General features: G+C 39.6%; 1 protein-coding gene across 1 annotated transcript; it reads left to right on the forward strand.

Moving 5' to 3' along the window:
- Positions 1-84: 84 nt before the first annotated feature.
- Positions 85-4995, forward strand: LOC105498110 (CD1b molecule). The gene is made up of 6 exons (XM_011769969.3): positions 85-595; positions 892-1158; positions 1705-1983; positions 2184-2462; positions 2822-2915; positions 3584-4995. Exons 1-6 carry the CDS (start codon positions 535-537, stop codon positions 3603-3605), a joined length of 1002 nt encoding a protein of 333 aa, XP_011768271.2. The 5' UTR covers positions 85-534; the 3' UTR covers positions 3606-4995.
- The last annotated feature ends 8155 nt before the right edge of the window (positions 4996-13150 follow it).

Genomic DNA, 13150 nt, shown 5'->3' on the forward strand with positions numbered 1-13150 from the left:
AAGGAACACCAGACAAAGAGGGCAATATAAGAAAGAGAAGACATTGAAAACATTGGGAAGGGGCAGTAACAGGGTGCCAGAGAAGATAAGGCAGCTAGGAGGGGGAAAGACTAAGTGAGGTGGATAAACCAAAAGCATCCTTCTAGGTTAAAGCGGACTAAAAGCTTAGCAATTGTTTAATATCATCATCCTATCCTATAGACGTGGGAATAAAGACTTAGGAAGGTGAAATGAAAATGCAAAATCATACGGGGGCTTTCCCAAGGAGGTATGAAGGAAGTTGAGGACAGGGAGAGCAGCTGGAAGTCAGGGGGTAAGACAAAGTCTAAAAGTCAGGGCTTGAGGGAAATAAGAGGTGAGGTAAGAGGCTCAGGGCTGTGGGAGGCACATTTTTCTCTGAAAAGCAATTTGGATGAGGAAGAGATTTGTCAGTTGAAAAGAGAAGAAGTCACTGCAGGGTACTGAGGAAAAGGTTTGCTGAAATTGGAGATCAAATACCAGCTCTGCCAGTAAGAAGTTGCATCTCCCGGTGAAATGCTGCTGCTGCCATTTCAACTGTTAGCTGTTCTCTTTCCCGGTGGTGACAGTGAACGAGGTGAGAGTCACTCTGGAAGCTCCCAACACTGATGCAGGGTTTGGATTTTAAAAAGCATGCAGCGCTTTCCTAGGTGCAATTGGACACTAAGGGTCTGGGTCTTTCTGTCTCCAGCCCTCTTCAACCATTCTGGTGTTTGGGACTACAGCGTGAAGCCCTAAGGCAGTCAAATGTGTCAGACTTTCTGTGTTCTTTAGACTGTAGGTTCTTGTTTCCTAAATCATTTTCATTCCCATTCTTCTTAATTGTCTACTGCTCTCTTTATCGTCACCATCTTGCTTTTCCACTCTTCACAGCCTTCCAGGGGCCGACCTCCTTTCATGTCATCCAGACCTCATCCTTTACCAACAGTACCTGGGCACAAACTCAAGGCTCAGGCTGGTTGGATGATTTGCAGATTCACGGCTGGGATAGTGACTCAGGCACTGCCATACTCCTGAAGCCTTGGTCTAAAGGTAACTTTAGTGATAAGGAGTTTGCCGAGTTAGAGGAGATATTCCGAGTCTACATCTTTGGATTCGCTCAAGAAGTACAAGACTTTGCCGGTGATTTCCAGATACAATGTGAGTCCAGTCCACTGAACTGGGAAGATTCTCAAGGGCTCTCTTTTCTCTCTTTTTTGCAAGGCGTTGCTCTCTCTGATTCTTCTCCCTTCCTTTCTATTTTACTCAACTGCGTGCACACGCTTTTCTAGAGTAGTCTCTCACTCCAGCTTCACACCTTCACACCTCATATTTTAGATTCTTGCTGCCTCTGCACTCTTCTCTTACCCTCAGACTACGGCTGCTGGTTTGTCTTGTGTGAAACTTCTCCTCAAGGGCCCTTACTTCTCCTACCCCATGCCTGAGTGATCTAACGTGTGGCTTTCTCCCTTAATCCATCTTTTCAATCATCTCTTCCCTGCACCCTCCTTCTGCTGAGAACCTCCAGCTCACTCTTGTTTCTGAAAATGTCTAAATGTTATCATTAGTTTTTAGCTCATCATCATTTTACACCCAAGAACTTTATGCCCACCAAAATCTAAAATCCTAGGTTCTTTTCTCATGCCTTTTTTTCTTATTTGTGTTTAATAACCACAAATATTTGCTCTCTGTTTTCCTTCTACATAGACCCCTTTGAGATCCAGGGAATAGCAGGCTGTGAGCTACATTCTGGAGGTGCCATAGTAAGCTTCCTGAGGGGAGCTCTAAGAGGACTGGATTTCCTAAGTGTCAAGAATGCTTCATGTGTGCCTTCCCCAGAAGGTGGCAGCAAGGCAGAGAAGGTCTGTGCACTAATCATGCAATATCAAGGTATCATGGAAACTGTGAGAATTCTCCTCTATGAAACCTGCCCCCGATATCTCTTGGGCGTCCTCAATGCAGGAAAAGCAGATCTGCAAAGACAAGGTTAGTCCTGCTGTTATTTCACTTCCCACTACCTCCTGTAAGATCAAGAGTAGGAAGATACCCAAGGATAGGAGCTTAATTAACAAGTTATTTGGTTCCCAAAGTGAATGGGGTCACTGTCCAAGCTTGTAGGTTTCTGAGTTCATAACCTCTGAACTTGAGTTATAACATGACACTTTTTCTTCCCCTTCCTGCCTTAGTGAAGCCTGAGGCCTGGCTGTCCAGTGGCCCCAGTCCTGGACCTGGCCGTCTGCAGCTTGTGTGCCATGTCTCAGGATTCTACCCAAAGCCTGTGTGGGTGATGTGGATGCGGGATGAGCAGGAGCAGCGGGGCACTCAGCTAGGGGACATCCTGCCCAATGCTAACTGGACATGGTATCTCCGAGCAACCCTGGATGTGGCAGCTGGGGAGGCAGCTGGCCTATCCTGTCGAGTGAAGCACAGCAGTTTAGAGGGCCAGGACATCGTCCTCTACTGGAGTAAGAAATAGCAGGGCCCCAGGCTGGAAATGCCAGGAAGTGATCTTCAGGCATAGAGGGAGGCACTGGGAAAGGATAGAGCTTGAGAAATGAAAGAGGCAGAGAGAAATTGATTGATTGATTTCCAGGACCCCAATCCCAACGGGAGTAAAAATAGATAATCCAAGTTATCAAAAAGGTAGGAATTAAGGACCTGTAAACTGGGTAGAGGAGATCAAAGGATAGATAGATGGTGGGCAGGAATATGAGAGAGGAAGTTGGAGATGACCATACATTGGAAGTAGGTGGGCAAAGGAAGGCCAAGGAATTCTGTGTATAGGATCTGAAGTGACATCCTTTTGTCCTCTCTCATTTGCCAGGAAACCCCACCTCCACTGGCTCGATTGTTTTGGCAATAATGGTGCCTTCCTTCCTCCTCTTGCTATGCCTTGCATTGTGGTATATGAGGCGCCGGTGAGTTGTGGGTGTCGTGTGTGTGTGTGTGTGTGTGTTTTTAATATGTCTCTTCTGTTCACCCTTCCACTCTTTTTTACCATTTTATTTATTTAAAAATTGTTTATCCTCAATCCTTTCACCATATCCTTTCCCCAAACTCCCATCCCTTTTATGTGGACTTAAAAAAAAAATTATGTTAAAACACACATAAGATTTACCATCTGTACCATTTTTCAGTGTACAGTTCAGTGGTGTTAAGTGTATTCACATTGTTGCACAAGCCATCTTCAAAACTCTCCTGTCTTGCAAGACTGAAACTCTATTCCTAGCATACTGCAAGGTCCCATTTCCCCTCTTCTCCAGGCCCTGGTTAGGACAGTTCTACTTTCTGTCTCTATGAATTCAACTACTCTAGGTAATATAAGTGGAATTATAAAGTATTTGTCTTTTTGTGACTTATTTCATTTAGCATAATATCCTCGTTGTAGCATGTGACAGGGTTTCCTTCCTTTTTTGAAACTGAGCAATATTCCAGCATATGTGTATAACACATTTTGTTCATCCATTCATCTATCTATGGACACTTGGGTTGCTTTCACTTTTAACTTTCATGAATAATATTACTATGAACATGGGTGTACAAATATCTCTTATGTGGAGCTCTTTTGTTCTTCTGTTTTTAACAGGTCATATCAGAATATCCCATGAGCCCTCATCATGTCTGCTCCCCCATTCGCAATAAGTGCCAAGAAGCCCAAGTTATCCACCCAAAAGTCAACCTTACCATATTTCAAATGATTATCAAATTTGATGAAATCAGAGTTTTCATGTATTTTAAAATAAACATCAGCAAAAAAGTACTTAAAACTGTAAATTTATTATGAGACTGTATATGATTCACCCAGATTTTACACAAGTTAAAATGTTAGAAAGAATGTGTCTCAGAATAAATGAAATACAATACATATGACTTAATGGTGACTCCCTTTGGCTTCCTATTTTAAAACTTTTCTTTTTCTGCTTCTGGTTAAATATCATCTGTCAAAGTGAAGCAAATATAATTACACCAGGATCACCGTATTTGCAGAGATGCCAAGCCTTTTTGATGCAATTTCTTCTCTGTCTCTGCCTGGATGACTTTCTAGCCCTGAAGGCTCAGCTGAGATGTTTCTTCCTCAGGAAGCCTTTTCTAGTGCTGTAATAAAAGGAACTATGCAGAGATCCACTTTACACTGTACCCACAGCGTTGGAGTTATTTTTGTTTTTCCTCGCCTTCTATTTGTAAGTTCCTTGAGGACAGTGTTCCCTATTTGTAGAACTCTGGAAAGATCTCTCAGCTGCAAATTCATTTTCTCGGTAAAAACAATCTGAGTTGCTGTAACTGCCAAGTTAAGTGTTTTCTTTCAGAGTCATCTACTTTCTTTCTTTTTTTCTCTTTATTTGATATTGTAGATCCTCCTCTTCTTACTAAAATTGTTTCCACTTAGCCAAAAAATATTATGCTTTCTTTATTTCTGTTCCAAACTCCTTTGGAGAAAACTGCCTTTGGCTTACTACAGCTATAGTCTAGCTTTACAGGGTCATAGTGAGAGATGAAGCCAGCTAGACTTCCTGGGTTGAGTGGGGACTTGGAGAACTTTCCCGTAGCTAGCAAGAGGTTTGTAAAATGCACCAATCAGCACTCTGTAAAATGGGCCAATCAGCGCTCTGTAAAATGGACCAATCAGCAAGATTCTAAAAGTAACCAATTGCAGGGAGGATTGAGAAAAGGGCATTCTGATAGGACAGAAGGACATAGGCGGGGACAAATAAGGAAATAAAAGTTGGCCACCCCAGCCAGCAGGACAACCCACTTTGGTCCCCTTCCAGGCTGTGGAAGCCTTGTTCTTTTGCTCTTCACAATAAATCTTGCTACTGCTCACTCTCTGGGTCTCTGCCATCTTTTAAGAGCTGTAACACTCATCACAAAGGTCGGAAGGTCCCTGGCTCCATTCTTAAAGTCAGGGAGACCACGAACCCACCAGAAGGAACCAACTCCAGACACAACAGAAATGGTATTCTACTCATTTTTCCAGTGAGAATGAGTGAGAGAGGCAAGGTGAGTGAGGAGTAATGGTTTAGATAGACTACAATATATTCAAGGAAAAAAGAGCACTGTTTCTTCCCACAGAGTCTTTGATATCTGTGTTGTATCAATTTAGTTGTACCTTTGATTTGCATTTACCTTTATTCATTTTTTGTTTATTCCATAGTTTTCTAAAACAACCCATTTTAAAACATCTAAATTCATTTTTATTAAAACAATGAAGACCAGGGGCAATTTGAGTATGTATTTTCTGTAGAACTTAGAAAGATAGGTCAGGGCAAACCGAAGTTTTGGAGAAGCCCGGAATACTAGAAGCAATTTTCCCACCTAGAAATTTTAGGACAATGTGGCATTTGGAACTTGAGAAGTGTAGGAAATGGGTGAAAACACAGCTGTCTCCTCTACTAAGACAGCTGGTTGCTTCTCCAGAATGCATTCAACTTGACCCCATCTTGTAGCATAGCCATGCTTTTGTTGTATGCTTGACTGCACCTTAAGTACAGTCTTGGGCCCTAGTTAGTCTGTGGTTCTTGGAATATAAACTATGAACTATCTGCAGCAATAGCACTTGGCACCTTGTTAGAAAAAGCAATATTTAGCCTTCCTACCTCCCTGACCTGCTGAATCAGAAAATCTGAGAATGAGAGCCAGTGATCTGTTTTAAAGACTTGCAGTGATTCTGATGCACACTCAAGTTTAAGAACCCTTGGTCTAATCATTTCTCTTACTGTTGACTATTGACTATTTTAGCCACTATTGACCACTATTCCACTATTGACATTTTGGCCCATTTAATTCTTTGCTGTGGAAGGCTCTTCGGTGCACTGTAGGATGTTTAGCAGCATCTGCTCACTGGATGCCAATAGTATCTCGTCAGCTGTGACAACCAAACATATCTTCAGACGTTGCCAAATATCTCCTAGGCGGCAAAATTGACACCAGATGAGAACCAAGATCTAAGATAATACTCAGAATGGTATGCCCCTGCTTAACCAGAATAATTGGTTCATAGTTTATATGTGACCCGATTGGCCAAATACAACTGAAGCCTTGGGTTAATGTTTGTTGGTTGAGGAAAGAGGAATTCTGTCTGGATGGTGTAATGTGTGCAAAGCCTAAAATTGCTGTAAAATTTTATTCCATAGAAAAACCTGGCCTAGAATTGAAGCTCACAAACAAAAAAGATAAAGGAGCAAATGAGATAACAGGGCCAAAGCCCAGATCAGACTATATCTGGAAACTAAACTACCTCTGGACAATTTAGTATATGAACCTAGTAAGTCTCATTTTTTCCTTTTAAGCCAATAGAGATTGAATTTTCAGTTGGGTTGAAAATGCTGACATTACTGTGATCTCTGATGTCTTAAACCAGCTTTTTCATATTTTTCTTATTTTTTCTCTGTTTTCTTTACTCTTATTTTTTTTCTTTCCAAATTACCAGCCCTCAACAGTGGTTTGTTTTTGTTGTTGTTTTGTGTGTGGGGTGGGGGGATTGTTGTTGTTTTGTTTTGTTTGGACGTGAGATTTTCCTCTAAGGGTCCTTACCTTGGTAAATCTTAATTTACTCGTGATTTTAACTATGACCTCTGAATGAACGACTTTCGGAAGTAGATCTTCCGCCTCAAATTATAAGGCCTTCTTGACTGTTTTTATTTATTAGAGAGTGTGTGCGTGTGTATGTGTTTGTGATATTTTGGCCAAAATATTAAAATACAGTCATTACCCCTTATCGACAGCAGACGCGTTCCAATACCCCCAGTGATGCCTAAAGCCTGCAGATAGTGCCAAACCTAATTGCCATCAGTTGGAACACATTTCTGTTTATGTTTTCCACCCGCAAATTTAATGCCTTAATTATCTTAACTAAGCACTTATCATGCATGCACTCTGTCATAGCTTTTGCAGTGTGAGGTGTAACAGCAAAATTAGCACAAATTTCTTTTTTCTTCTTCACAATTTCATGGATAGAAAATTCATTCTTACTGAAGATTTTAGCAACCTCAGCATACAATTTTTTTCTTTGCTTATTTTTCACCTTTTCACTAAAGGGAAGCACTTGACAGCTTCTCTTTCACATATCAAAATTGCTAGCATCACTGCTTCTGTACTTTGGAGCCATTAATAAGTAAAATAAGAGTTACTTGAACTGTGCTTGTAGTAACTCTACAAGCACTGTGATACTACAGCAGTCAATCTGATAACCAAACCAGCTACTAAGTGACTTAAAACCATGAGGTAAAGAATGACTTCTTTTCAACTTTTTAATTAATAATTTTATAGGAGCCAAGCGTGATGGCTCACGCCTATAATCCCAGCACTTTAGGAGGCTGAGGCAAGTGGATCACCTGAGGTCAGGAGTTTGAGACTAGCCTGACCAACATGGTGAAACCCTGTCTCTACTAAAAATACAAAAATTAGCTGGGCATGGTGGTGAGTGGCTGTAGTCCCGGCTACTTGGGAGGCTGAGGCAGGAGAATCACTTGAACCCAGGTGGAGGTTGCAGTGAGCCGAGATTGTGCCACCGCACTCCAGCCTAGGTGACAGAGCAAGACCCTGCCTCCAAAAATAATAATAATAACAATAATAGTAATAATAATAATAATAATTTTATAAATGCAAAGATAAAGCAGTATAAAAATCACCCTTTGCTCATTAGACAGTTTTGAAAAAATTATCAACTTGTGATTAAAATAAATTTCAGATATTGTATCATTTCCTCCTTAACTATTTCAACATGTCTTTCTGTAACCATAGACTTTTTTAACATATAGCCAAAATTACATTATGACATCCCCAAATAAAAGATTTCTTAATATCATTAAATATATAGTTGGTCAGCAAATTTTTTCCAACTGTCTCATGAATTGTTTTTTACAGTTTATTCTTTAAATTGGAATAAAAATAAGATTCATGCATCAAAATTAGTTGATATGTTTCATAAATCTTTTTTAATCTGTAGGTTTCCTCTCTCATTTTTATCCTAGAATTTTTTTTTAAGAAATTTCATCATTCTTGTAAAATCATCCACAGTCTGGATTTTGCTGATGACATAGCTATAATGTCATTTAACATGCTCCTTTGTTCTCTTTATTTACTATATATAAATAGATTTGTGATGTGATCAGATTCAGGTTTTATTATACTATGTATATCTCATAAGAGGCATATAATGCTTGATGGTCTTCATTCATTACTAGATTAATAGGTCTCAACTCTTACACGTTTTACACATGTAGAAGTTATTGAGGGTGCCACAATAGTGTGAGTGTACTTAATAACACAGAATTGTACACTTAAAAATGGCAAAGATGGTAAATCTTATGTATGTGTATTTTACCACAATAAAAAAAGATTGAGATCACCAGAAAAACTTTTCTTTGTGTGATGGAGAGTGTGTGTGTGTGTGTGTATATAAAATGTATGTCCAGACAGATAGCTAGATATATCTTAGAAGTAAAAACTAATAAACTAATAATTAAAATATGTATAAACTTCTCTACAATTAAACATGGATTACATATCAACAAAAATTATATCTTTACTTTTAAAAGTTTTTCAAAAATGTAGTGAGAAGCGTGGTTTTACAGCTGCATCTATTTATTTATTTAGTATTTTGGCAATTCTCTTTAATGTCTGGCTTAATAAGAAAACAGCTACATTTTCATATCTGCTTTGGCATCCAATCTGATGCAATATCATATTCCATGTAGTTTCTGGAGAACAACATGCAATCATGAGAAGAACAGAATTAAAAATTTAACCTGTTAGTATTGTTAAGATTTATTGTGAACTATGAACCCACAGAAAAGGAGTCAGGGACCTCAAGGTGCCGTGGGTCACATCTTGTGAACGAATGGCCTAGGGGTGAAAGAAAAATATGTTAAACATTCTTCACTTATTAGTTAGAATATTCCTAAAGAGACACTACCCTCAATAACTATCTTATTACCTTGAGGGAATCAAAGAATAAATTATTTATTCTTTCTATTTATTTGCCAGTTCTCAAGAGGATGAATGCTTTATATGGCATTCTCCACAAGCGATCAATATTTTTTTGCATAATTGTATACTCATGAATTTCAGCGTATTTAAAATGCTTGGATCTCTCTTAGTAGTTGTTTTATTGAAGCTCAAATTGTCCTATCTGTGACAATGAGACTCTTTTCAAGTCAGTTCTTCCTGAACTCCATCAATACACCTCTGTCATCAAGACTCTATTGCTTTCTGATGTGGCAAAGTTGCTCAAGGTTCTTGCCGAAATTTCTTGCCCTCCACTGGAAATTAGGAAGGATCTCTGGTCCTTGTTAGTGGAAAACATGTGATATGGAAATTACTGGGTTAATCCTGGTGTCTAGGCCTTCTAAGGGGGAAAACCTAAAAAAAAAAATTAGACTGGGAGTTTTTTTAAGGATAAATATCATCACAAGCTCAGATTTATACTTTCACTTCAAATTCAAAACTACATGTTTAACTCATCAGTCTCACTTATACTTCTCTTTTCTCCCACACGGAAAATCTTGGTTTCCAATGAATCAATTTAATTATGTATTCACCTAATCCCTCTATATACGTTACAGTCAGAATAGAAATACAAACACTATGTCAGAAAGATGGTGGAATAGGTGGTAACCCACTCATATCCCCCCACTCCAAGAATTGTCTACTCATCCACAGACAAAAGTCTCTCTGAGGAAGCCTCAGGAAACAGGAAGGAATCTGTGAAAATTCAATGGAACCTAAGCCCTAGGTAGGCAGCTTTAGGTTTGCAGACCAGCACCTGGATAGCAGATCCACCAATGCTACTCCAGGTTTCAAACTTGGAACATCCCCATTAACCAAAGGCTTGGCTACATCCCAATTTTGTCTTGAGTCTTGAACCAAATACATCTGCCAATGTGTCTAGGAGGAATCACGTACACTAGTGCCTTGGCAGAAAAGCTCTTCTGCCCATTACATTTTTGGCAGTGAATCTGAAACTTACCCTGTAATTTGGCTCCAGACCCACTCAGCTGTGATCTTAGTTTGTTACTGTTCACACAAGGATACCTAGAGAAAGACTTACCCTTATCTCATAGCCAGGAAATTACCCATTTTTCTGAACCTCCTTGATGGGAACACCAACCTTTGTCCCAAAATAGATACTGAAGGGACCCAGTCTCAGCTCCAGCTCCTCTCACTGCAGTTGGGAAATTCTCTTGCACATACATGTGACAACTGGAGATTGTGTGCCCACCTGAGCTACCAGGGAGAGTTGCCAGCATCCATCCCACAATGGATCCTGAGGATGCACAGTCTTAGCTCCAGCTCCTCCCATTGTAGTCAGGGAATTCCTCTGCCCATGCAGCAAACTGCTGGGAAGTGCACGCATCTGGAAATGATGTAAGACTGAGGTAAGTCTGTCAGCCACCCTCCCACAGCAGATCCTGAGCAGGGACAGTCTCAGAACTATCACCTTTTAATTCAATTGGGGAATTGTCCTAAATGTGCAGGGATCTACCAGGAAATGTGCACCTATCTGAGCCAATGAGACAGGCTTCTGGACTTAGGTCCCTGGTCAGCTTCCTCACATAGCTTGGGTACCCTCCTTGCGTCTTCCTCATGTCCTTCTACATAAGGGCTCCATGCCAACCTGACAGCCCTCATGAGACAGTGAACCTGGGCTTAGCTTCCTTCTACTGCTGAAATGGCTGCTGCAGTCATGGACTCTGACATTAGGTTTGCTTAAATTCTGGACAGTCCCAGTGAAGAAAAACAGGCACAAACAAAGCCAGACTGTGAAGACTAAAATAAATACCTCTATTCAAAGCAAATATATCAATGTACATCCACAAGCATCAAGAACAACCAGGGAATTATGACCTCACCAAGCAGACATAACAAGATGCCAGTGACAAACCCTAAAGTGATGGAGAAGTATTATCTCCCAAGGAATTCAGAATAGCTTGTTAAGGAGGCTTAGTGAATTTCAGTAAAACACAGAGAAAAACAATTCAGAAATTTATCAGAGAAGTTTAACAGGGAGTAAAATAATGAAAAATCTAACAAATCCTAGAGCTAAAAGATGCAATACAGAGCATTAACAGCAGAATTAATCAAGCAGAAGAAAAAAAATCAGTGAAATAAAAGATAGACTATTTGAAATATTGCCAAAGGAGAACAAAGAATAAAAGAAAAAAAGAAACAAGTGAAGTTCATGGAGTCTATGGGATGGTATTGAAAGAGCAAGTACTTGGGTCATTGGAGTTCAAGAGGGTGCAGAAAAAGACAAAGAGATAGAAGGCTTATTCACAGAAATCATAATAGAAAATTTTACAATCCTGGAAAAAGATGTAAATGCTGTAGAGGAAGATCAAACGCCATCAATCAGATTAAACACAAATGGAACTACCTCAAGACATACCCTTTGACTCTCAGAAACAGAGCATTCTAAAAACAGTAATAGAAAAGAAGCAAATAACATGTAAGGGAATGTTGATATGCCTGGCAACAGACTTTTCAGCAGAAACCTTGCAGGCCAAAAAGTGTAGGGCAATGTATTCAGAATGCTGAAAGAAAAAGATTGCCAACCAAGAATAAAGTAACTGGCAAATATATCCTTCATAAATGAAGGAGAGATAAAGACTTTTCCAGACAAACAAAAGCCAACGAAATGCAACACCACCTGATCTGTCTTACAAGAAATAACAAAGGAAGTTCTTCAACTTGAAAGAAACAAATGCTAATGTGTGACAAGAAAATATCAAAAGGTATAGAACTCACGGATAAAAGTAAGTATATAGGCCAGGCATTGTGGCTCATGGCTGTAATCCCAGCACTTCAGAAAGCTGAGGCAGGTGGATTGACTAAACTCAGGGATTTGAGACCAGCCTGGGCAACATGGCAAAACCCCATCTTACGGAAAAAAAAAAAAAAAAAAATAGTCAGCCATGGTGGCTTGTGCCTGTAGTCCTAGCTATTCAACAAGCTGAAATAGGATAATTCCTTGAGCCTAGGAGACAGAGGTTGCAGCGAGCCAAGACTCAGTCATTGCACTCCAGCCTGAGTGACAGAGTAAGACCCTGCCTTTAAATAAATAAGTAAATATAGGGATACAGATAAATTTGGGATATCTAATATTGTAATTATGGTATGTAAACCACTTATAACTTTAGTATGAAGACTAAAATGCAAAGCTCTTAAAATGATAACTAAAATAATTTACTAAAAGATAAACCATATAAAAGATGTAAATTGGTACATGAAAAATCAAAATACATGAGAAGAAAGGAGTTAGAGTGTACAATATTATTGTTTCCTTTCTTGTTTTTTTTTTTATTTTTAGGTATTTTATTTAATTTTATTTTATTTTATTTTGTATTATTATACTTTAAGTTCTAGGGTACATGTGCATAACCTGCAGGTCTGTTTCATATGTATACTTGTGCCATGTCGGTGTGCTCCACCCATCAACTCATCAGCACCCATCAACTCGTCATTTACATCAGGTATAACTCCCAATACAATCCCTCCCCCCTTCCCCCTCCCCGTGATAGGCTTCGATGTGTGATGTTCCCCTTCCTGAGCCCAAGTGATCTCATTGTTCAGTTCCCACCTATGAGTGAGAATATGCGGTGTTTGGTTTTCTGTTCTTGTGATAGTTTGTTGAGAATGATGGTTTCCAGCTGCATCCATGTCCCTACAAAGGACACAAACTCATCCTTTTTTACGGCTGCATATATTCCATGGTGTATATGTGCCACATTTTCTTAATCTAGTCTGTCACTGATGGACATTTGGGTTGATTCCAAGTCTTTGCTATTGTGAATAGTGCCACAATAAACTTACGTGTGCATGTGTCTTTATGGCAGCATGATTTACAATCCTTTGGGTATATACCCAGTAATGGGATGGCTGGGTCATATGGTACTTCTAGTTCGAGATCCTTGAGGAATCGCCATACTGTTTTCCATAATGGTTGAACTAGTTTACAATCCCACCAACCAACAGTGTAAAAGTGTTCCTATTTCTCCACATCCTCTCCAGCACTTGCTGTTTCCTGACTTTTTAATGATTACCATTCTAACTGGTGTGAGATGGTATCTCATTGTGGTTTTGATTTGCATTTCTCTGATGGCCAGTGATGATGAGCATTTTTCATGTGTCTGTTGGCTGTATGAATGTCTTCTTT

The sequence above is a fragment of the Macaca nemestrina genome, chromosome 1 (assembly GCF_043159975.1).
Source record: "Macaca nemestrina isolate mMacNem1 chromosome 1, mMacNem.hap1, whole genome shotgun sequence".
In the NCBI taxonomy this organism is placed as follows: Eukaryota; Metazoa; Chordata; class Mammalia; order Primates; family Cercopithecidae; genus Macaca; species Macaca nemestrina.